The sequence below is a fragment of the Chionomys nivalis genome, chromosome 1 (genome assembly GCF_950005125.1).
Source record: "Chionomys nivalis chromosome 1, mChiNiv1.1, whole genome shotgun sequence".
Classification (NCBI taxonomy): Eukaryota; Metazoa; Chordata; class Mammalia; order Rodentia; family Cricetidae; genus Chionomys; species Chionomys nivalis.
In genome coordinates this window covers 30,888,786-30,914,322 of record NC_080086.1, presented here as the reverse complement: position 1 = coordinate 30,914,322, position 25,537 = coordinate 30,888,786, and the positions used below count along the sequence as shown (strand labels likewise).

The following is a 25,537-nucleotide window of genomic DNA, read 5'->3' as shown; positions in this document are numbered from 1 at the left end:
GGAAGTTCTATCAGGAACTCACTAAGGCCAGCTGGCCTGGGTCTGAAAAAGCATGGGATAAAACCGGACTTGCTAAACATAATGGACAATGAGGACTACTGAGAACTCAAGAACAATGGCAATGGGTTTTTGATCCTACTGCACGTACTGGCTTTGTGGGAGCCTAGGCAGTTTGGATGCTCACCTTACTAGACCTGGATGGAGGTGGGTGGTCCTTGGATTTTTGCTTTTCTATGTGAAGTTGAGTACCATTCTTTCAAGGTCTGTAAAGAAGTTTGCTAGGATTTTGATGGGCATTGCATTGAATCTGTAGATTGCTTTTGGTAAGATTGCCATTTTTGCTATGTTAATTCTACCTACCCAAGAGCATGAGAGATCTTTCCTCAGTGGTTGCTCCCTGTGAAGTTTGCTGCCTTAGACCTGCTCTGGTGGAGGTCACTGGCTCAGACCTGTTTCCGTAGATGTCCCTGGCCTAAGTCTACATCCGCAGAGGTCCCTGGCTTGGGCCCAGTCCCGCAAATGTCTTTGGCTCAGGCCTACTCCTTTGGAGGTGGCAGACTCATGCCAGGACCCTCAGCAGTCTCTGGCTCCAGCCTACTCCCTCAGCTGTTGCTCCCTTGTACCCACTCTGTGGAGTTCATGCCTCAAGCCTGCTCCAGCAGAGGTCGCTGGCTCAGACCTGTTTCTGTAGGTGTCCCTGGACTGGGCCTCTCCCGCGGAGTTCCCTGACTTGGGCCTGGTCCACAAAGGTCTCTGAATTCTCTCTACTCCCCCGGAGGTCCCAGACTCATGCCTGTATTGTTATTTTTAATCTTAGTCTTTCATATTGGAGTAAGTTGAAATCTCAAGGTAGTTTTAATTTGCATTTTTCTGAAAAGTAAGAATATAGAACATTTTTAAGAAATGATTTCTCCATCATTTTTATTTCATCCTTGGAGAATTTTGTTTACTTCCATACCTAATTTTTATCAAAGTAATTTATTTTCTTGATGTTTAATTTTTTAGCTCTTTGTATAGTCTAGATACTAATTCTTTGTCAGATATATATCTGACATTTCTATCATCTACCTTTTCACATGAATAATAGTATCTTTTATTTTTAGTTCCCTGAGGTCCCATTTATTAATTGTAGGTCTTAATGTCCTTGCTATCAGGATCCCATTCAAAAAGTCCTTTCCTCTCTATACCCACAACATCAGTGTGTTTTATACTTTGGGATGGAATACATACAGCATGCCAGGTCTTTTGTTGAGGTTTTTAATTTATCTGGAGTTGAGTTTTGTGCAGGGTAAGAGAGAAGAATCTAGTTCTATTGTTCTACATGTAGCTATCTATTTTGATTGGCAATGTTTGTTGAAGATGCTATTTTTTTTTCCAATGTGCATTGTTGGCCTCTTGGTCAAAAACTGGATAGTTGTAAGACTGTGGGCTTACATGCGGTTCCTCGTTGATCAATGTGTCTGTTTTTATGCCAGTGCCACACTGTTTTTGCTACTTTGGCTCCGTACTGAGACTTGAAACCTGGTCATACAGCTAACGTGAATTCCTTCCAAAGTGCAGGATTCTCCTGAGCATTTCATACAAAGCATATCTAGTAGCAACTAACTCCCTCTGCTATCATTTCTTTATCAGAGGATTGTCCTGATTTCTTGTTCACTTTCTACTTTTTAGTATTAATTGATGTGTAACTGTGATAGTGTAATGTTTCCATACTTGTACACTTTTAATAAATCAGCCCACTGACTTCTGGCCTCCTAATACTGATGTGAAATCTCCTATTATCTTATTAATAGATCAATTCTTTCTTGTACTTTTAGCATCATTTCCATGTCTTTGATGCTGTGGTCATAGCATCTCTTAGAACTGGCCCTTCATGTTGATTCTACTTAAAATTGAGGGAGAGGTTTATGTTTTTATACACCATCAAATGTTATATTTACACATTTATATTTATATACTTCATCCAATTTGAGAAGTTTGGGGTTAATTTTTCTTCAAATAGTCCCCCTCTTTGTCTCTCATCTCTTCCTGGGACTCCTCCAATACATTGGTGGTCAGCTCAATGGTGTCCCCCAGATCCCTTAGCGTCTCGATACTCATTGACAAACTCTGTTCTTTCTTCCCTCACACTTAATAATCTCTGTTGTCCTACCTTCACTTTCACTATTTTCTGTCTGCCAAAATCTACCTTTCAGACTTTCCAGTCAGTTTTTCACTTTGGTTATAATATTTGCAACTCCACCAAATTTTTTTTATTTCATTTTAACCTTTTCTTTGTTGATATATTCTTTTGTTCATATATTGCTGCTTGATCTTCTCCATACCTTCCTTTGGCCCTTTGGATGTCTTGAAGACTGTTGAAAAGTCTTTGTCTGATATATCTGCCCTCTGGCGTTTTTCAGAGATAGTTTCTATGGATCTCCCCGCTCCCGCACACACACACACATACCCTGAATGGGCCATACTTTCCCATTCCTTTGTAATCCTGGTGCTTTTGTTTTTCTTAATTGAAAGGTGAGCATTTGAATCTAATACTGTAACAATCCCAGAAGTCAGATTCCTTTCTCCATAGTTTGCTATTGTTTTGTCTTTTTTTTATTTTAAGCTGCCTGTGTATTGAAAGATCAGTCTGAGGTGTAGATTGAAGGCCTCAGATCTTTCTAATCGCGTGAAACACTTTACAATTCTCTTTATATATGTAGTTGTTTTATAATGTTCTTCCTTTTAATGCATGGTTGCAAAAGGAGCAAAATATATTAATGGGAAGGGAAATACCTGGTCTTAAAATTTCCTAGAAGTGACTTGGGTCAGGAGGAGGGACTCAGACCAAAGTGGGAAGCACAATGAAGAAGGCCAGCGGTCTTAATGCGTGCATCATAATAATCAGATGCAGCAACGGGAGCCCGGATCTTCTATTTTCAGAAAGCAGGGTTTTGGGAGCCAAACCTGGCTCCTGTAAGCTGTGTGTTAGCTGCTCTAAGAATACAAGCACAGCTGCCTGCCACAGGACTGACATGGGAGGTGGGCAGCCACTACGCTAAGAGCTGAAACTGATAGACACTAACTACAATTTACCATCAAAGAATTCTCCCGCAAGTTGAAAGCCTTTAATAGACTCCAAAGTTCCAAAATAGTGATATCAGATATATTCAAACCATGCAATTATTGTCTAGGTGGGCAGGCCCCCAGAGCCTCCCACTCTGCCATCTTATCTTCTAGAATACTTTCTCTGCTCAATTGTTTTTAAAGTTTATAAAGCTGGTTTAGTATGTGTGCCTTTAGGAGTTGCTTTTTTGTTCAGTTTGACACCACCAGTCCCCCCCCCTTCCAGCCTGCTAGGCAAGCATTTCACTTCTGAACTCTGTCCCCACCCTGAGAATATTCCCTTTTTTTTTTGGATTTTCGAGACAGGGTTTCTCTGTAGCTTTTGGTTTCTGTCCTGGAACTAGCTCTTGTAGTCCAAGCTGGCCTCAAACTCACAGAGATCCTCCTGCCTCTGCCTCCCGAGTGCTGGGATTAAAGGCGTGCGCCACCACCGCCCGGCACCTGAGAATATTCTTATACATGTTTTGGTTTTAGACATGATTTCAAGAGTTTCTCTTGAGTCTGTATCTAAGAATAAATTTTCTAGGCCTTAAGATTTCTAGGTATTCAATTTTGGCAAGAAAATCACAAATTGTTTTCCAAACCGTTTGTATCCCTCGCATTCCCTCAAAGTAATGAGTCAGCTATCCCACTGAGTCACACTTTCTTTAACTGAGTATAGTTGAGCCTTGAAATCCTCTGTTAGTCTACGCTGGCATCTCACTGTGGTCTGACGTCACATTTTCCTATCATGCAGTAAGAGCAGCACCCTTCCATTCATTATTAACTGTATGTGTTGTCTCCGTGTGGAAGGCACACTGCATGTTCCCACGTAACTCTTCGATTTCCTGCTGTCAGCCCATCTTTGTGTTCCTGTTGTTACCATGACTTGATTTTAGCAAATCCTTTCTTGCTTGCTACATTGGACCCACTAATATTTTGTTTAGGACTTCCGCATCTATTTTTGTGAGAAAAGTGATTGTGTAAATTTCCTTTCTTGCCAGACGTGGTGGCTCACACCTGTAATACCAAGACCCAGGGGGCTTAGGCAAGAGAACTGTTACAAAATGAAACCCAGTCTGAGGTACATAATGAGTTCCATTCCAGACAGAGAGAAGGAACAGGGAGGGGTGTAATCTGAATACGTCGACATAAACATAAAAAGTAAGAACTAAAACGGATGAAATTTGAAACTAAGAAATAAAGAAAGACAAAGGAAGATTCCTGAAGGGCTGAAGAGTGGTCCAGTGGAAGCACATTTATCTAGCGTGCTCAGGATCTTGGGTTCCACCCCCGATGCTAAACAACAACAAAGAACTCCTGTAAAGACCAACCAACAGACATAGAAACCACTTGGAAATTAATTTTTAATATAGAATGTTATAAATAAAAATCATTATTACATATACAGCAGACATTTAAAAAACAGTAATAGATACAAATGTATTAATCTGAAAACTCAGATAAAATAGATTTTGAATTTTAAAAAAGTATCTTATTAAATTTTCAAGACTAAATAGCAGGGCATGGTGGTGCACATCTTTAATCCCAGCATTCCATAAGCAGAGGCAGGCAGAGTTCAAGGCCAGCTTAGTCTACATAATGAGATCTAGGCCAGCCTGCACTGTGAGATCCTGTATTTAAAAGAAAGAAAGAAAGAAAGAAAGAAAGAAAGAAAGAAAGAAAGAAGAAGAAGAAGAAGAAGAAGAAGAAGAAGAAGAAGAAGAAAGAAAGAAGAAGAAGAAAGAAAGAAAGAAAGAAAGAAAGAAAGAAAGAAAGAAAGAAAGAAGAAAATGAAAAAGCAGACTTATTGGTTTCACATTGAACAGTGGTTCTATCTGTCTGAAAATGACTGATTAAGCCTTCAAAAGGATGGCCATTTTGATCTTACTCAAATACTTCCAGAAACTAGAAGAGGGAAATTATTTCCCAATCTAGTCTAGGAAACTGGTAAAATTTTGAAAATCCAGTAAGAACAGTACAAGAAGTTATTATTTTAAAGACACAGACTGACAGATACATACACAGAGATGAGAGAGAGAGATTGAGAGAGATTAAAATTGAATACCAGTCTATAGTCGAGAGAGAGAGAGAAGAGAGAGATTAATTTATTTGGCCAGCACACAAACATCATGGCATGAGTGTGGAGGTCAGGGGACAGCTTGCAGGAGTCAGTTTTTTCCTTTGCCATGTGGGCCCCAGGAATTGAACTCAGGTCATGAGCCTTGACAGCATGCCCCTTTATTCAGTCAGTCAGGCATCTCAGCAGCCTGATCATGGGTTCTGGACCTCCTGTCTCCATCCCCCTGGTGCTAAGATCACAGGCACACACCGTCATGCCTGCTACACATGTACTGAAAACCGAACCAGGGCTCTGTGCACGCAAGATGAGCACTCTAACCACTCTGCCACCCTCCCAGCCCAGTCTCCCTGGGACTTCTTCAGTGATGCTTCAGCTATCTGAGGTATAGGTTTTAATCTCCAGGCATACAGAAATTACAAGTTATTTCCTCACTATCAGTTCTTAACCCTGGCTGGAGAGAGAGCTCAGTGGCTAACAGTGTACATTACCCTCAAAGAAAAGCCAGAGTTCAGTCTCCAGCGGTTTCATCTGGTGGCTCACAACGGCCTGTAGTCCCAGCTCTAGGGGAATTCTGCACCTTCAACAATCATGTGTGTGTATTCACACACAGACCCGCACACATATATCTAATTTAAAATAATAAAATAAATTTCTAACTCAGCGGCTCTGCGATCTGTGTGGTAACAACGGAAGTTAATTGAGATCAGTTTTAACGACCTGACACATCTCGAGCTTGAACTTCCTTTGTGGGCTTGAGAAGGGTTCATGAGATCATTCTGCCAGCAGAAAATGCTGAGCCTTTGGCTCTATCGTGTTGATTGTTTTGCTTCCATTTTCCGTGACCCTGTTGCTTTGTGTGCTTATTGTATCTGACCTTTAATCAGCCCCATGACACTTCATTTTAAATCTTTCTTGGATGCCATAGGATGACATCCTCATGATATATTCTTTTCATTCCTTTTTATGCCATTTTATCTTAACCATGTATTTGATGGTTCCACCATCTGTAACTCTTGGGAAGATAAATCCAATGGCCTTGATCTCACTGCCTCTCACATTTGCTCCTCATGGCTTTGTGAGGCCAGTGCTGCTTGCACTCTGAGGGAACACTATAGGCCGGAAACCATGAGGGAAGGAAAGAGAGGGGTGTTGAGGGGAGGGAGAGGGAAAGGAGGGAACTTCCCTTTATGTTGCCACTTGAGGATCAGGCACCCAGACCTGCTAAAGTTCTCTTCTAAGATCTTAATTCAGACCAAGAACACCAGATCAGCTTCTCCTCAACACTCTTCTGAGTTCAGGTTCTCCATGACCCCACTGCTGTCCGTCTGAGATCAAGTTTCCCCCAACCTCGCTGCTGGCAGTGTGGCCTTAGGAAAGCTTCCCTCTTCTGCTCACCGGAGAATAGGTCAGAGCCACACCACACAACTCCCACTGTATGATCTTGGCTTCTGGCTGCCCCACTCCCCACCCTCGCTCCTAGGACTCCATCCTTACCTCCTTAGATCCCACCTGCTATCAACCCAGAAGCAACTCCAAAGCCGCCAGACTGCTGGAATCTGCCACAGTGCTTTGTCTAGTCCCAGCATAGCATATTACAACCCATCTGTTCTTCTCACTCGTTTTGAACCCATTATTCCTGATTACCAAGGTCTTTCTCTACAGAGGATTTGTGGATCACGCTGGTGGTTTTTGTGCATTTTTCCCAACTAATGTTTAGATGAAGAGACAGAATCCACCCTCTGCATTCTGCTGGGGTTCAAGCGAGGTCTCTCAGGCTCCTTATTTCGTTCAGCAGACTGCTGTCGAACACCTACTCTGCTTGGAGCCAGGAGTTCCTGACATCAGATTACTTAGCAACACTTTTTTCTCAGCCCAGGAGGGACCACACATGCTAATGAGCCACTTGAAGAGTGAGAGCAGGTCAGAGCGCGGGTTCTCACTGCTATGCTGTGTCCAGATGGCTTCCGCAGCTCTTCCTCCGCTGATACGAGGTTTATCCTCACAAAGAAGCTCTGGCACATGTAAGGGGGTCCTACCCTAGATCTGATAGTTTGGATGGCAAGTTTCTCTCTGTAGAAGTGACCTCCATCCTTGCCAGCTGCCTCAGTTTACAGGGCATGGCTTAGTGTCCTCACCATATTCTCCATTTTAAAAGCAGAACCTACCCTGGGAGTCACGGCCATTGTGGGAGCCAGCAATAGCCAGCATCCCCAGGCAGCTCCCCGAGCTGGTGAGAGATGCTGCCTTTGTTTCCCCAGGCATCAAGTGGAAGCCCGATGAAAACGGAGTCATTGTCTTCGACTGCAGAAACCGTGGCTGGTAAGTGTTCCCAGAGGAGGGGCACAGTGCCCCAGCATTTACCTTCCAGCCTGTGGGCTTGGCTTAGCTTTCTTGCCCCTCCCTCTACACGGAGTTTTAAGGAGGAACTTCAGTGACTTAATCCAAGCCAGGAATAGGAAGATTTGCTAGCTATACTCCTCATTCCCTCCCCACTGTCTCCAACTCAGACCTCCCTGCAGTCTCCCAAGCAGCTGCCTCTAGCTCTGCTCTTGCCAAGTCCTTTCCCAGGTAGATCAGCTGTGTCTCCTCCTCCTTTCCTGCTGCCAGACCCTCAGGGATCCTGGCTGCCCTCTGTCAAAAAGGAGGGGGCTTTCTTCCAATCTCACCACCCCAATGAGCTCAGTGTCCAGGGGTTACAGCACATACTGGCCTAAACTTGGAGGAACCAAGTTTATTACAGGCCAGATCAAATAAATTCAACTGGAGGCTCCCAGCCAGGAGGCAGTACCCGACTTAATATTAATTATAAATGCTTGGCCGATGGCTCAGGCTTGTTACTTACAGCTCTTACAACTTAGATTAACCCATTTCTATTAATCTACATTCTGCCACATGATGCTAAAGGTACATACAAGCAGCCACCTCTCCCAAGGACATAGTGATTCTGGTGGACGTGAGTGGCAGCATGAAGGGGCTGAGGATGGCCATCGCGAAGCACACTATCACTACCATTCTGGACACCCTGGGGGAAAATGACTTCGTGAATATCATTGCGGTAATGGCGGCTTCCTGTTTGGCAGTTGTTCTCACCTGCTCTGGGAAAATATTCTTTTCCTGAACCAAAAGGGCTGTGTTTCCAGCCAGCCACGGGTACATCCCACCATAGAGGGACACTGTCCTCCACACTGAAGACTCGTGAACTAGTACCCGCAGTCCGCCTGTGGGTGGTTTTACGAGGTTCCCTCAAAGCATCTGAAGTAATGTGTGAGTGTGCACAGCCCTCATTGAGGCCAAACGCTCCGTCCATTTCTCAGTGTCTGACACAGACAGAGAACCAGAGGCCCCAGCAGAGCCTCCATTCCCTCTGTGGGCTCCTGGTAGCATCGCTGCTGGCAGCCTCCCCATCCACACGGGGTCAGATGGGATCTTGGGCCCTTGATCTCTTAGGATCCCAGTCTCTCGCTTTCCTTATCCCATAAGCCCAGACACAAAGGCAGAAAGGAAGTACACGGGAAAAAGAGGGAGGGTGCTTAAAAATCCAACCATTAGGGGACCACCTGAGCTCCATGGAAGCAGAGTTGACAGCCACTCTGGGGTGTTTAGAGAGGCCACTGATCCAAAATTCCTTCTCAGCCTGCATAGTTGCTAACATTTCTAGCTGTTAGTGGAATTTATATAGCGTGTAGACATGCTTGAGACAAAAGTGTCTTGCTTCAGAAGGATCATGTTGAGGGATCCAGACCCTGACTTGCTACCCAAGGCTCAGCTGGCCCATGGCAGCACTAATAACCATCACACAGCCCAGGGCTGACTCCCACACCCATCCCAGGGTCTGCACCAACAAGATGGCCACAGAAACAGGTTCCATATTCTACTAGGGAGGGGAAGTTTGCTATCCCTCTAAGCCTGGAGCCCCTCCCTCCCATACGCTGCCCTGCTTCCTCAGAAACTCCCAGAAGGAACCCTGACTCCTGCATTCCCCAGTTCCCCCCACAGCTCTTCCATGATGTAGCTATGTGTCCTCTCTCTTTCCTCTTACGTCAGCAGAAGGAAGATTAGGGACCCTGAAAATTTGTATTCTAACTGCTAGGGAGATAAAGAAAAGGGGGTGTTAACAATTCATGATTCTCCCTAGTCCCACCCCTGTGGATAACTAATGACCATCTACATGTATGTAAAGAACAAGAGTACATTTGTAGCTAGCTTGGTAGCCCACACCTATCATCTCAACATTCTAAACATTTAGCCAAAAGATTTAAATCCTAGGCTAGCCTGGGATACATAATGAAAGTCACTCTCAAGTAAACAATAACAAAAAGTAGTTTAGAGTTCCCTACCCATGTTGGGGAGGGTCCCATGCAAGGGAAGCTTTGGGATTGGTGGACGGTGGCTTGGCTGGTCTGAGTGCACAAAGGAATGCCCCCTGGATGACAGGTTCTCAGTACACCCTAGAAAGGGCACCTTACATCAGAACCAGGACTTGGGGAGCAGTTTTAGAGTCAAGATCCTCTGCTTGCTCTGTTCAGACACCCCAAGACAGCACTGCCCATTTGCCCAGGTGAGACATTGTTTTCTCTCTATCTTCACTGTGCCTTGCAGTACAATGACTATGTCCACTACATTGAGCCCTGCTTCAAAGGCATCCTCGTCCAGGCAGACCGAGACAACCGAGAGGTGAGCGTCCACCATGACCAAAGCTCGAATCCGGATGGGGGAGGTGTCTGGGAAGATTCTATATGGGGCTCTGCCCACCACATGGCCTCCGGCAAGAACAAACCAAATCAGTGGTTACCCTGGACTGTCCACCTTCTGGCCAGCCTCATCCTCGGCCCCGCCATCTAGGAGGAGATAGGGATTGGTACCAAGCCTTTTGTACTTACTTTATCTTTGGGCATTTAAGAAACACGGACTCAAGAGAATGTGGTTGGCTGTGCTGTGGAGCTCTGGTCTTGCCCTGACAACATTTCTAAACACTCTCCGCGTTAGGGTTCCTGGGTCCATTTGACCCTCTATGCCTCATCTCATGTTTACCCTGACAGCATTTCAAGCAGTTGGTGGATGAACTGATGGTCAAAGGTGTGGGTGTTGTGAGCCAGGCCCTAATCGAGGCTTTCCAGATCCTGAATCAGGTACCTCCTTGGGGAAAGCCTGGGTAGGTGGAGGTAGAGGAAGGCCATTGCAACTACAGGTGTGGCTGTGGTGACAGCCTCACTCCTGATCCCTCAGTTTCAAGAGTCCAGACGAGGAAGTCTCTGTAACCAGGCCATTATGCTTATCACCGACGGAGCCGTGGAAGACTATGAGCCTGTGTTTGAAAAATATAACTGGCCAGACCGCAAGGTAACTCCCGCTGCAAGTCAGAGCAGAGGAGGCCTCTCCCAGTGCCAGGAGAGAGTTCTCGAAACCATGGTAGTCTTACATGCAGCACAACCCCACATTTAGAGTTCTTTCCCTTAGACCTGTTCACCAGGTCAGGTACATTCTTATTGGGTGTCTGAAAGTAAGCAACCTGGGCCAGGAGGAGGGATGCGGAAGGATACAGGACAAAGGACCAGAGTGGTTTTGAGACTTAACTGCTCCGTGCTCACCGGGACCCTGGCAGTTCATGTTCTCACCAGGGTCTCTGGGTTTTCTCTGGCCCAAGAGGGTGCAGGCAGAGAACCCAGAAGAAAGACCTGCATGGCTGTGTATGTAAGCCCATCATAAATGGTTCCAATGCTGCCTGCAGCTGCTGAGTCCCTCTCTTGTGGACAGGTCCGAGTTTTCACTTACCTTATCGGAAGAGAAGTGACGTTCGCCGACCGCATGAAGTGGATCGCCTGCAACAACAAAGGTAAGCTATGGTAAGAGAGCGCCCTGTGGTCTGCACTGAGCCAGCAGGATGGCAAGACTTCGGGGCTTATAGACATCCAAAACCCAGGGTGTACACAAGACAACTGTCTCCTCAAATAAAGCCTTGTACAAATATGTAACACAGAATACAGGGCAGGAGGCAAGAGGGGACCCACATTTTTTTTCTTTTTTTAATTTTTTATTTAATAGCATTTTTTACTTATTTTGCATACCAACCAGTTTTCCATTCCCTTCCATTTCTCATCTACCCCACTCCCCATCCACTTCTCCTCCATCTCCATTCAGAAGGGGACAGGCCTCCCATGAGCTTGCACAAAGCATGGCACGTCAGTTTGAGGCAGGACCAAGCTCATTCCCCTATATCAAGGCAGGGCCAGGTAATCCAGCATGGGGAACAGGTTACCAAAAGGCAGTTAAGTCGCAGGAGAGGCTCTTCTCTCGCTGTTGGAAGCTTTACTCAGAGACAAAGCTACAGGATGGTCACACACTTGCAGAGGGCTAGGTTGGTTCCATGCAGTCTTCCTGACTGTTGGTCTGGTGTCTGTGAGTTCCCATGAGCTTGGGTCAGCTGTCCCTGTGGGTTTCCCCATCATGACCCCCCAGGCTGGTACAATCCCTCCTCCCTTTCTTCTGCAAGACTCTCTGAGCTCAGCACAGTGCTTGTCTGTGGATCTCTGCTTCTGCTTCCATCACTTACTGGATAAGAGTATCTCTGATGAAAATTAGGGGAGTCACCATTCTGTTTCCAGTAGATGGTCAGTTCAGACACCATCTCCACTATTGCTAGGAGCCTTAGTTGGGGTCATCCTTGTGGGTTCCTAGGGATTTCCCTGGCACCAGTTTCTCCCTAACTCTGAAATAACCCCCTATCAAGATGTCTCTTTTGTTACTCTCTCCCTCCATCCTGCCTCCCTCTTGCTTCCCACATGCAGCCTCCCAACCCAGTTCCCTCTAGTTCTCATTCCTCCATCTCCACCCCCGCCCCCAGTTTACCCAGGAGATCTCCTCTAGTTCCCCTTCCCAGGGAAATCATGCATCCCCCTTTGGGCCCTCCTTGTTATCTAAACTCTCTGGGGCTGTGGACTGTAGGTTGGTTATCCTGTACTTTATTCCTAATATCCATTTACGACTGAGTATGTTGTACTCAGAGTCAAGACTCCCAAAGACCACCAAGAGACCATATCCGATGCAAAAGCGAAGAGTCTTTTTTTAGTATACCAGCGTGCTGGGACCAACTATCCTACACAAAGGGAAGATGGCAATGACCCCAATTAGCCTGGACAAGTCTCAGGCCTTGTTCCTGAGCTGCTGTAGAGGCTGGCTCAGGCCTGGCTGGCCTAGTACCACATGCACCAGGCCTCCTCCGTGCTGTTGGGCATGTTGGAGATTGTCCTCTATTCGTGGCTTTTCTTCAGAAACTGCTTGTTTAGTTTCAGGAAGCTGAAACTGAGGCCTGAGAGAAGACGGAGCAGCCTGTTATGGCGTCCGCTTGGTTCTTTCAAGTACACACCATGTTTGTCTTTCTGGCTCTGGGTAACCTCACTCAGAATGACTTTTCTAGTTCCATCCATTTGCCTGCAAATTTTGTGAGGTTGTTTTTTACAACTGAGTGAAATACTCCATTGTGTAAATGTATCACATTTTCCTTATCCATTCCTTGGTTGAGGGGCATCTAGGTTGTTTTCAGGTTCTGGCTATTACGAATAATTCTGCTATGAACATAGTTGAGCAAATGTCTTGTGGTATGATGGTGCATCCTTTGGGTATTTGCCTAAAATTGGTATATCTGGGTCTTGAGTTAAATTGATTCCCAATTTTCTAAGAAACTGCAATACCAATTTCCAAGTGGCTGTACAAGTTTGCACTCCCTCCAGCAGTGGGGTGATCCCGTTACTCGACATCTTCACCATATAAGCTGCCATCAGTGGTTTTGATCTTGGCCATTCTGGCTGGTGTAAGATGAAATCTCAGAGTTGTTTTGATTTGCATTTCCCTGATAGCTGCAAATGTTAAACACTTCTTTAAATGTATGTCTGCCATTTGAGATTCTTCCATTAAGAATTCTCTGTTTTGATCTGTACCCCATTTTTAAATTGGATCATTTGATATTTGGATGTTTCACTCCTTGAGTTCTGTATATACTTTGGAGATTATCCCTCTTTCAGATGTGGGGTTTGTGAAGATCTTATCCCATTCTGTAGGCTGTCATTTTGTCTTACTGACAGTGTCCTTTGTCTTACAGAATTTTCTCAGTTTCAGGAGGTCCCATTTATTAATTGTTGACCTCAGTGTCTGTGCTCCTGGTGTTAAACTCAGGAAGTGATCTTCTGTGCCAATGTTTTTTAGGTTTTTCCCACTTTCACCTCTATCAGGTTCAGTGTAACTGGATTTATGCTGAGGTCTTTGATCCACTTGGACTTGAGCTTTGTACAGGGCGATAGACATGGATCTATCTGTGTTCTTCTACATGTCGACATCCAGTTATGCCGGCCCCATTTGTTGATACTTTCTTTATTCCACAGTATAATTTTGGCTTCTTTGTCAAAAATTAGGTATTCATAGCTGTGTGCATTTATATCGGGAGACCCACATTTTAAATATCAGCTCCCTTATGCCCCGCCTTATTCCTGTTGTGGCAAATTAAGGTACTGACTCTGTTCAAAGACAAAAGCAGGGGGTCATCTTATTTCTTTTGTGTGTGTGCACACATTGAGGAAATGCATGAATGTGTGTGTGTGCACATGTGTGGAGGCCAGAGGACCTCAGGAGAAGCTGTTCCTTGAGAGGGGCCTTCTATCTTGGGTTTTTGAAACAGGTTTTTCTTACAGCTGAGCTAGTCAGGCTGACTGGAGAGTCTTGGGAATCCACCTATCTCTGCCTCCCCAGTGCTGGCATTACAAGGGCAGGCCACAACACACATCTTTTTACACGGGTTCTGGTATGAGGCTTATGTCTTCATGCTTGGAAAGTATTTTACTGACTGAGCTATTTGCAGCCCCATTTTTTTTTTCATTTTTTTTCCTTATTTATTTGTTGATTGATTTTTCTAAGGGAGGTTAATTTTTTTAATTTGACATTTATTTATTTAGTTAGTTATTTAGAGCATACATGTACATGTGCGTCTGTGTGTGTGTGCTCCCATCTGTGCACCTACCCAATCACATGTCTGTGATAGGGGTCAGAGGACAACCTGTGGAACTCGGTTCTCTCTTTTGAACACGCAGGTTACAGGAATTGAACCTACTAGGTTGCCAGACTTCTTGGCAAATGCCCCTATTTATTAGTTTTATGAGACAAGCTGTCACTGGGTATCCCAGCCTGACCTCAGGTCATAATGATCCTCCTGCCTCAGCCTTCCAAGTGCTGTGATTATATGTACAGGTGGCCACAACTAGCAGGTGTGGTATTTTCTCTAGAACAATGTTTTGTGTACCAGTGGCTGTCTTTTATCTGAGATCAGAACCCAAAACCTGGCCTTGCAATGCAATTCTGTTTATTCAACAGAAATTTACTGAGTCTGTACTTGGTACCTGGTGCTGTTTGAAGACTGTGGATCAAGAGTGATGGGGCAAGGGGGCTCAGTCTTGATCTTCGTGTAGCTAGCACATGGACTTCAGTTGAATATGATGGGAATGTGTCATGCTGGCACCAAGACATAGGCCAGGCAGGGTGCAGGGAACAACGGGGAAAAATACTTTCCCAGTCTGGGGATTATGAGGAAAGGTCTTGCACATAGAGGAAATGGCATTCTCTAGGTGTCTGAGGCAAGAGGCTTGGAAAGAAGGAAGCTGTCCCATTTTGCTGGCTTGGGGGAGGTGGTGGGCAATGAAACCCAAAGTTACTAAACCATCCACAGCCCTTTCCAATAGCACTGCGCCTACCCTGAAGAGAATAAAGCAGCCTGCTCCATAGCCTGACCCTGCACCAGAGCCTTAGGGAGAACAAAGGTGAGGGAAACTGAGAGCTGTGGAGGCAGGAGAACAGAAGGCACCATATTGTTGGGGTCCCACTTCTCAGAGAGCATAACAAGTGGGAGACTTGGTGGCACTGCTGCTGCAGCTGAGGCCCCTAGCAGTTGTCTGGGGAAGTGTTAGCAGTGAGAAGATCCCCCCAAGATCTCCCAAGCGGGAGCTGGGCAGGCCTTTGTCTTATACTGGGTACAACTCATGGCCTCCAGGAAGTAGAGCAGCCCAGCTAGCGCTACCCCACAGCTGGGAGTGTGCATGGCCCTATGCAGAGAACACGTGGAGCCTGATCTTTGCATCCCATGATCACACAGCTTTGCCCCCTTCAGGCTACTACACACAGATCTCCACATTGGCCGATGCCCAGGAGAACGTGATGGAGTACCTGCATGTGCTCAGCCGTCCCATGGTCATCAACCACGATCATGACATCATCTGGACAGAGGCGTATATGGACAGCAGGGTGAGCGTGACGATGGCTCCAGGTGGGCGGGAGGGGCAGAGTTCAGGGAAGGAGCAAGAGGTGACTTCTTGGTCAGGAGAGGCCAGTATCCACAGGAGGACTCACGAAGGGTGATAAAAACCATCCATGCCCTCCTTCCCGTAGCGGCTCTCATCCCACCACCAGCTTTGTGCCCACCCGTCCTAAATGTTCACACCAACAGTTCACCATCCTGCAGCTTCATCCTGGCACTTCCTGGTGCATTGTCTGGAAGAAGCAATGCCTTACACAGAGGGGAAAATATCAAAGATAAGAGGTCACGGAGGATGCTTGGGTAAAGGAGACCTTCCTGCCTCTTCCCCAGATTGCATCCTGTATGAAGCCCCTGCCTTGGTGACAATATACAGACTAGGGTTACTGACAACAGAGGCTAAGATAAGACAAAGGTGGAGAAGACACTTCGACATTGTGCTGGGCATCACAGAGCTGATGTGATGAGGGAGCCAGGCTTCTTCCTGCAGCCATTTTTACTCCCCAGGCTGAGCCTCCTCCTTCTTCCCCTGGTCCTAGAGGCCAGTGGTACAAGGTCATGCTTCGCCGTCTAAAGGGGACTGCTCAGGGCCCCGCTGGCTCAAGCACTTCCTTACCTCTTATTGACCGGAACTCAGAGGCAGAGGTGGCTGGGACAGCACACTTTCAGCTTTTCTCCTTCCCTTCTCTGTGTCTAAGGGTAGGGGCACACTTATTCTAGCGTGTAGCAGAAGATAAAAACCACCTTGCCAACCTGGGGACAAAAGCCTCAGGAGTTCATTCTAAAGTCCCTTCATAGTTAGAGGAGTCACTGACCAGCTCGAGTGGGCTCTTCCCTAAGGCATTGCCCAGGAGATGCCATCTGTCCCACACTGTTGGCCACAGGGAAGAGCCTTGCCCATCTAAGTAGGTGACCCTCTATTGTCCAGGAAGTCAGTGGTCACAGGCTGTCTGCCCCAGGATGGAGAAAAGGGAGAGGGGCAAAAGGAAGGCAAGAAAAGAGGCTCAGATCTGCTTCAGCATTGTCTTGACTTCCCTACATTGCGTGCTTATGCTTGTCTCTTCTTGTTTGTTCCTCCTCCATCCATCCATGCCCTCCAGCCCATGCCCACCCCGTGCTCCCTGTGCCTCTCGCACATGAGAGTATTAAGGACATGCTGGGGACCTGGCGGAAGGAAGTTTGAGAACTTGAAACACAGCAAAAAGGAACTGAGTTGTGAATAGTGGTGGCCAACCCACACCTAGGTAGCAGCCGGGCCTGAGTCTAGCCGAGAGCTGGGAGAGAGAGGACAGCAGCAGAAACAAAGCCTCTTTGCTAAGCTGCTGTGCAAAGGATTTTTGCACACCCGGGCTCACTCATCTGACTTCTGCCCTTTAATCCATAACAGCTCTTCACCTCAGAGGCACAAAGCCTGGTGCTCCTGACCACGGTGGCCATGCCAGTCTTCAGCAAAAAGAACGAGACAGTGAGCAACTGCTCCCCACGCCCCTGCACGTAGCTTAGATCCCAGACCTCTGAGTTTTATAACCAGCTGCAAGGGTTGAATACAAATTCCCGAGCTCAGTCCTGGGGTAGCCTTGCAAGAACCTCTTGGTCAACTGTGGAGCTGAGAGTCCGTGCTTTCCCAAAGCTCCCAGCCTCAGCCAGGGGAAGGGAGGAGGGGGTGACTGCCACCTGCTCTGTTCTTAAAACAGAATCTTCTGCTAGCCTTCCAGATGAACCACACTTAACTAGCCAAAGTGGGTAGATTCTGCTTGTACATGAAGGCCTCTAGTGAGGGAATTTCCAGAGCTTTCTATAGTCTGTTTGGTCAGAAAATACTCCCTTATGCTTGTGCTAGAGAGGCTACATAAGCTATGGTCCTTATAGTCAGTCCTCCACTGTGAATATTAATATTTCACTTAGCTTTGTATTTCATTTAAATGTCACTACTTAAATATTAATACAGGGCATTAATCTTCCTAACAGCTGAGCTTGCCCCTGGAGCCTCCTCTGACAATCTACACTTTTATCTGGGGAACTCAGCCTACAATGAACTGCAAAGGAAGATCAGTAAAGGTTTCCTCTTCCAGGCTCCGGGGAGGCCAGAGTCCCGTCTGAGAAGCCCAGTTTTTCTGACCCTTGTATTTTTCCTTCTAGCGATCCCATGGCATTCTCCTGGGCGTAGTGGGCTCTGACGTGACCCTAAGAGAGCTCATGAAGCTGGCACCCCGATACAAGGTGAGCCTGAGGGGGATCTTGGGGAGGGGGCGTCTGAGCCAGAACATCCCACTACTGTGACAAAATAGCTGAGAAAATCAGCTTGAAGAGAGGAGAAATTCACTCGAGCTCACATTTCTGTGGCTGCAGTCCACGGTGTCTTGACCAGAAACCAGTAGGGACGCATGACACTGGCTCAGTATGATTGTCAGGAACTCACCAAGGCCAGCTGGCCTGGGTCTGAAAAAGCATGGGATAAAACCGGACTTGCTGAACATAGCGGACAATGAGGACTACTGAGAACTCAAGAACAATGGCAATGAGTTTTTGATCCTACTGCACGTACTGGCTTTGTGGGAGCCTAGGCAGTTTGGATGCTCACCTTACTAGACCTAGATGGAGGTGGGTGGTCCTTGGACTTCCCACAGGGCAGGGAACCCTGATTGCTCTTAGGGCTGACGAGGGAGGGAGACTTGATCGGGGGAGGGGGAGGGAAATGGGAGGCGGTGGCAGGGAGGAGGCAGAAATCTTTAATAAATAAATAAATAAATAAATAAAAAGAAATGATAGCTACAACAATAAAGGAATACAGTTGATTCAAAGACTTAGAAAAAAATAAATAAATAAAACTCTCCACTAGGAGCTTCTGTCTTCAGTCCTTCCCTTCCCCAACCCCTCCTCCACCTAGCCATCCAGTGCATCTAATGCCCTCAACCGTTGGCTTTGGCAGCTTGGGGTACATGGATATGCCTTTTTGAACACTAACAACGGCTACATTCTCTCTCATCCTGACCTCCGACCTTTGGTAGGTACAGATCTTTGCCTTAAGATCTAACAATATGAGATTGGGGACAGTTCATAAAGTTGGCTAAAAAATCATTGGCTAGGACCGGGCGGTGGTGGCGCACGCCTTTAATCCCAGCACTCGGGAGGCAGAGGCAGGCGGATCTCTGTGAGTTCGAGGCCAGCCTGGTCTAGAAGAACTAGTTCCAGGACAGGAACCAAAAAGCTACAGAGAAACCCTGTCTCGAAAAATCAAAAAAAAAAAAAAATCATTGGCTAGTCCAAGAGAAAAATGAACATCATTGTACCTGTTTTCAAGCTACTTGTTATCTAACAGGATGTGCACGGTAAAAAATACATGAAACCACACCATAGAGCAGAAATGCAGGCTGGGGTTGTGAGGATGGAGCCCTGAAGGACAGTCCACCTTCCATTACTGAAATGAACATCTGAGATCACCACCTTACAAAGAAAGAACTACTTCAGTCCATGGCTGGTTGAGCCTGTTGTTTTATGCCATTGTGGGGTGTATGCAGCATAGCGTGATGGGACCATGAGACAGAGTAAACCTTGTTAACCCCAGGCAATAAAATGAGAGAAACTCCAGTCCCATAACCCTCTTGAAGGACATTAAACCCCTAACTAGGCTTCATCTCCAAACACCCACCATTTTCCAACTGTGCCATGCTGGAATCCAGCCTTCTACACAGAGACCTTGGGGAACTGTTTAAGAGCCAAACCATGAGGGAGAGATGGCTCAGCAGTTAAGAACACCTGGGTTCAGTTCCCAGAACCCTTTTCAGCCAGCTCATAACCCCCTTTAGCTCCAGTCCCAGATGATCCAATACCTCTGGCCTTCATGGGCACCTGCATTCACATACCCACATGCAAATATACCCACATGCATATACTTAATTAGAAAAAAATAATCTTTTTTAAAGTCCTAATCACTGCAGACGTCTATCACAGATAAACTGTCCCAGTGAGTCCATCCTTCCTACAACCCACAGAATGGACCAGCAGAACCCCAGAGGACCAGGAAGGGATTGTGAACAATGGATTGACAATTTAAAAAGCAAGGCCCTCTCACAAGGGCAGTGAACGGCCCCCTGAGCTTGCCTTTTGATGCTGCCCAGAGCCCCTGTACCCTTCGGACTTTGTCCAGAAGCTGTGGGTGTTTTCACGTCAGATCCCCTGAGCACCTGATATCTGAAAACACTGCCTCCAGGGCATCAACACTGTCCATAGTAGCAATGACCACACGGCTGGCGTGATGGCTGGAGAGAAAAAGGAAGCTGGCGTCATGGAGACATCTTAAATCTGCTCCTCTTCAGTCTTCTAAGGAACCCCAGGGGAGTCTTGGGTAGCAGGAGAATTGATGAAGCAGCTTCTCTGCCCCAGGAGTCATTTGGGAGACTAGCTGAACCATGGCGCATGTCAGTTAGTTCAAGTGGATACAGAATATTCCCTAAGACATTTGACTGAGCCACTTAAGGCTCATGGTAAGGCTTCTATGGGGATACATATGTCTTTCCGATTCAGACTCAGCAGGGCCTATATCTGAACCCAAAATGGATGGTCTTATACTAACAGGTTCTTGGGGACTGGTGCTATCAAATGACTCGCAGTGAGAGAACATGTAGGTTGATCCCAGAGCTGACAGATAGAATGAAGGGGCATGGACCAGAAACTCGCCTATCAGCATCCATGTAGGCAACTCACACGAATAATGCTTTCACCAGCCAATCATGTTGTAGACCTACTATGTGCCTGATTTAACTGTGCCTGTAAACATAAGGACACATGTAATTAAGAAAAGAAAATGCGTGAAGGCACATGGCAGGCAGTGCTTACCAAAGGACGCAGTAAGGTTAATGCCATGTACTGCATAAGGAAACGCTATCAGGCAAGCAAAAGGTACAATTTTAGAAATCAAAATAATAGAGGATATTCCTAACAATAGAATAAAAGAAGGCCAAGATGCAAGCCAGGGCCTTTCTGTGTCAATGGCCTAGCCAGATGTAGTCACATGTTTATTCAGAGAGGCTGAGGACTGACTACCATCTGCCAGGTGTAGTCAGGACTTAGGAAATGGCACTGGACTGTTTCCGAGAAACAACTCAGGCATAAGAGGGCAGGGCAGCGCTGTGTGGTGAGCGTGGACGTCAGGAAGACGTCTGAGAGCAGAGCATCGTGTGGGCGATGGGAAAGGAGGCAAGGCGAGTATGGACAGTGTTGGGACAGCCATGCTACAATCAGGATAGAAAAAAAAAAGCACACGTAAATGAAACAACTAACAGAAGCAAGACAAGCAATGACAGGGACTCAGCCTCCCAGACATCTACTGGGGACCCACTTTCAGGAGGAGATGGCACTGTTTTTAACGTACTCTGATGATAAACTCCCCTTTGCTGATGGCTTTACAAGGCTAGACCAGGGAAGTACCACAGGCATAATTATAGACAACTGATGGCATCTGTCACAAAGAAAGGCTACGAAAGCAAGAAAACGAGAGAGCGCGAGAGGGATAAAGAACAAGAGAATAACGCCCCGCGCGGAGAACTGCCTCATGGATCTGTGTCAAATTTTGGAGCCAGGTGGTTATTAAGCACTGTTGATCTGCCCTTGGACCTGACCAATTAAAATAAATCTATCAAGATGAAATGCTCCTGCAGCTGCCTTAAAATCTGGAAGAGAAAACCGATTGCTCAGAAAGTATTCTAAAATGATCATCTGAGATTAACAAGATGGAATGTATGAGAAATAGGTGGGCGCTCGCAAACTGAGCACCCTCGTGTGGGAGGGAGTGCGCCGCATGAGAACACCGAGGGGATTCGCCTGGCTAATGGCACCATCTGGGCTGCCAAGCTGGCCTGGCTGTCCAAGCTGCCAACAGAGACAGTCAGAGCTGTACTGTGCTTCAGTCCACACAGCGTACCTCTTACCTCCTGGCCAGACTCCGTGGGCAATAGTGATTTCTTCCCTGGCAGCTCCGTTTTCAGGGTGACATTGACAGAGCTGAGCATCGCTTCAGAGAGCTGAGATATTTTCAGACTGAATGTTTAGCTGAGACAGTCAAGATTGAGCATCCCAAGCTCTGTCAGGAGGAACACATTCTGGGTGGTTCCAGAAGAAAACTGACAGCCATAAGTGAAAGTTCGGAAACAGGTTTGAACTCCACGGGAGGGAGAACTTTCTAGCAATGAGGGCTGTCCAAACTGTGACAAGCTGTCTCACAAACTAAGGAGATCCCTGGCATGGGAATGTGCAAAGCTCAGGAGGCCGGAGGCCATCTGTGGCACACACGGGCTGGAGCAGTTTTACGCTGAGTAAAAGTTTGGCCTGGGTCATCCTGGGAGATCATAGGATGCTTTGATTTTGTGAGGGTATTTGAAAGATTTTAGAGTGGAGGGAACAGGGTAAATGCTGACCCCCACCTTTTCGTCCCATCTGGCCCACTCCAGTACAGAGATGGCAAGACGGTGAGACCCAAACCCAACTACAACAGTGTGGACCTCTCGGAAGTGGAGTGGGAGGACCAAGCAGAAACCGTGAGTGGGGAGACAGGCGGCATAAGACGTTACTCACCCAGTGAGCCCTGTAGCCAGAGAGCAAGCCCTGGGGGCACGGGGATGCTGAGGCTGCTGGACAGCTCTGGAGCAGAGCCTTTGGCTCTGTGCCTGCGATTCTTCCAGCAACTAAAGATGTCACAGGGTGACTGAAAAGGACTGAAATTGTGCCTGCAAGCCCAGCATGGGCTCGGTGTTTTGCTTAGCTTCCAGTTTCTCTATCACACGCAGAGGAGATTATGTCTCTGCAACACAACACTGTATCCCAGAGCATCCATCCCTTCAGACCACTGCCTCCATGAAAGCCCAGATCTGTGAGCCAGAGGTGCCTAGACCCAGGCCCATCTCCCCTCCTAGAACTCTGCTCAGAGGAAAACAGAAGAACTAGTATCCTAGGGATCCTAAGACAGGGTCAAAGCCCCAAATCTCCCTTCTTCAGGTGAACAGGCACCAACTCCCCTTTCTTTCCTCTTAAAGCTAAGAACTGCCATGATCAACGGGGAAACGGGTTCTCACTCCATGGATGTGAAAGTACCACTGGACAAAGGGGTAAGGAGCGAGGGACAGTGCCCATGAGGTCCCAGCAGGCAGCACTGAGCCCGGACTTGGATTTTACTGTGGCTTTGGGAGTGTGAGGAGAGAGGAAAGGTGGGGGCGGGGTAGGAACTGTGCTGCTGATTTCATTGATGCTCCATTCTTTTATGTTTGTTTGCTTGTTTGTTTTTATTTCTTGAAACAGGGTTTCTCTGTGTAACAGCTCTGGCTGTCCTGGAACTCACATTGTAGACTAGGCTGGCCTCGAACTCACAGAGATCTGCCTGTGACCCTCCATTCTTTAGAAACCACAGAGTAGGGAGGTTGTCTGGGTCCCTCACAGCTCTTCCTTCTTCCCTCCACTGCCTGCTATTTGGCCCTGTGGTTGTTTATGATAGAAGGGGAGAAAGTGACAGTTAATTTTGCAAACTGCCAGCAGCTCTGCTAAAACATGTCACATGGGGAAAGGCTGGAGAGGCTCACTGCTCCTTATAGCTGACTTTTATCCAAACACAGAGCGTGGAAACGAATACCCTCACGATAGAGAGTCAAAATCAGAAACCCCCACTATCTGTATAGGCCTGTGTATCATCTGAAAAGACATTTCATCTTCTCACTTAAAAGGTTCTGATGAGTCCTCTGAATTTGCATCGTCCCTTGACATATTAGCAAATGTCACCTCCTCCTATGCAACCACCCCCACCACCTCCTTCATTACCCACCTGCCTCCGCTCAAAGAACATAGCATCTGTCTGCAGCAACTAGACCCAAGTCCTCCACTGTACTCAGCTCTCTGCAGAGGCCAAACTGAGAGGTGCTGCCCAGTGTCCCTTCTATAAAGGGACTTTGTCTCCACCAGGACTGCTGTGGGACTTCTGCCTTATCAGATACACTGGGAATGTCAGTAAAGCCAGGTCACCACTGACAGCAAAAGAGTCATGGTCCCTTCCCTGTGTCTTCAACATGCCCTATGACCTCTGCCAAGGTACAGCGTGCCAGGACATTGAACCTAGCATGAAAACCCTAATGTGTGCATGGCCACTCGACAGCCAGAACAGTTGTGCCATGTCCAACGCATTGGCACACCTAGTGGGTGAATGTGCGCTCGCCCTTTCTCCCAGGGCCCGGGCTTATCTCCAGGCCTCTCCATCCTTCTCAAAGCCACCAGGCAGGATTTTAACCGGGAGCAACAGAAATTTCTTCCTGCCTAGGAAATTTGTTCATTGCTACAATAAATCATTTCAGTGTGTCAAGACTTCCTGAAACATGCAGGCATCAGAGGAGCAGGATGGGGGTGGCGATGGTAACTGGGATGCTGGCTTCTTAGGACACAGATGTCCTGTCTTCCTACTGCTAACACCACCGATAATGGCAGTCTAGATTTATCAGAAGTGAGACTGAGCACAGTACAGAGGCCCATTTATTCAGCCACCCTTCAGAGGCCGGTTTCTTATCATCTACATCTTGCGGATGGAGACATCAGAGAAGCCAGAAACTAGACTAGGACCATGGAAAATCACAGATTCTAGACTTCAGGCCTTTGAGCTCAGTTTGATTGGAGTTCCAGTCTCAAAGACTTCTCCTAGTGTCTAGAAAAACATTTCTTTATGAAATTGGATTATGGAGCAACAGTTTTCCTTATGTCATTTCCTGCATAGTTTTAGTTAGTCCCCCCCACTCTCCCTCCCCCCATCTTCCCATCCTCCACCCAGGGCTCCTTCCACTTCTGTATTCCATTTGTCCCATTGCCCTGTCTACCGCTCTCCTTTAAAGTCTCCTTTCCCCTTCCATGAGCCCCTTTCTGGTTTCCTAACCTCTACACACACTTGCTCCCACATAGATATGTGTGTGATACATATATAATTATATGTGATATATATGTGTGTACATTATATAATTATATAGGTCATATATACTTATATAATTGGAAGCTAGGACCCACATGTGAGAGAAAACACATAGTGTTTTCCTTTCTGGGACTGGGCTACCCACACTCAGGACATTTTCCAGCCCCATCCTGCCCCTTTCTGTCTAGTTCCATTCCTCCCCCGAGATCCCTTCCCATCTGCTTCATGTCACACGTATCCCATGATCCTCTTTTCCCTCCTCTGCCATGTTGCCCATCCCCTCGTGACTCCTTTTCAAGTTTCATAACTTTCGCACATGGATACATAAATACACACATTTGTATAGACACCCACGAGTCATTTTAAATCTACATCCCACACGAGTGAAAACATGGAGTGTTTGTCTTCCTTAGTCTGCCTTATTTCACTTAACATATGATCTCCACTTCCGTTCATTTTCCTGCAAATGTCATGACTTCGCTTTTCTTTTGAGGAGTTCCAAAACTTCGTGTGTGTGCGCGCACGCGCGCGAGCACATGCTCTGCCTGTTTTTAAATCATTCATCTGTTGATAGAGATCTAGACTGATTCATTTCTTAGCTGCCATGAACAGAGCACCAATGAACAAGGAAGGACAGGTGGACTTGTGGGGTGTTGCCTTAGATTCCCCAGACACACACCCAAGAGTGTCCTGACCGGGTCATATGGCAGTCCTATGTCTGTGCCTTGAGAACTGTCAAGTTTGTGTTTGTCTTGAAATGCACTTACGTCTCCATCAACTTTTGAAGACATCTTTGCTGGACACAGCGATATTAGTCAGCAGGTCTTTATTCTCAGGGCTCAGATACATTATTGCATCTTTTCCTGGCACCGAGTGCTGCTAAAAATATGCCTGATGCTTCTTTCTTTGTTGATGTGTTAGATTTTTTTCTCTTACTGCTTTTAGTTAATTTATTTTATTTTATTTTTAATTGCCTGGGTAAATGTACAGACGTGCACGTGTCCTGGGAAACCCAGAAGGGACTTTTAGATCCCCTGGAGCTGGAATTACAGAAGATTGTGAGCTGCCATGTGGGTGCTAAGAATCAAACCCAAGTCCCCTGCAAGAGCAGTAGGTGTTTTTGACCACTGCACCATCTCTCCACCCC

The 25,537-nt window shown here is 46.7% G+C and overlaps 1 protein-coding gene across 3 annotated transcripts in view; it reads left to right on the top strand.

Annotated features, from left to right (window-relative positions):
* Cacna2d4 (calcium voltage-gated channel auxiliary subunit alpha2delta 4) overlaps nt 1–25,537 on the top strand; it is a 104,071-nt gene that overhangs the window by 22,260 nt on the left and 56,274 nt on the right. For 2 of the 3 annotated variants that reach the window (XM_057779954.1, XM_057779961.1), the window contains exons 7-18: nt 7,426–7,486; nt 8,072–8,222; nt 9,767–9,841; nt 10,207–10,296; nt 10,394–10,507; nt 10,922–11,000; nt 15,315–15,448; nt 16,846–16,923; nt 17,598–17,678; nt 18,388–18,462; nt 21,905–21,991; nt 22,487–22,558. In XM_057779954.1, the coding sequence (XP_057635937.1) occupies nt 7,426–7,486; nt 8,072–8,222; nt 9,767–9,841; nt 10,207–10,296; nt 10,394–10,507; nt 10,922–11,000; nt 15,315–15,448; nt 16,846–16,923; nt 17,598–17,678; nt 18,388–18,462; nt 21,905–21,991; nt 22,487–22,558 (1,097 nt within the window). The remainder of the gene's footprint in view (nt 1–7,425; nt 7,487–8,071; nt 8,223–9,766; nt 9,842–10,206; nt 10,297–10,393; nt 10,508–10,921; nt 11,001–15,314; nt 15,449–16,845; nt 16,924–17,597; nt 17,679–18,387; nt 18,463–21,904; nt 21,992–22,486; nt 22,559–25,537) is intronic. The other variant, XM_057779970.1, reaches the window with a different exon arrangement.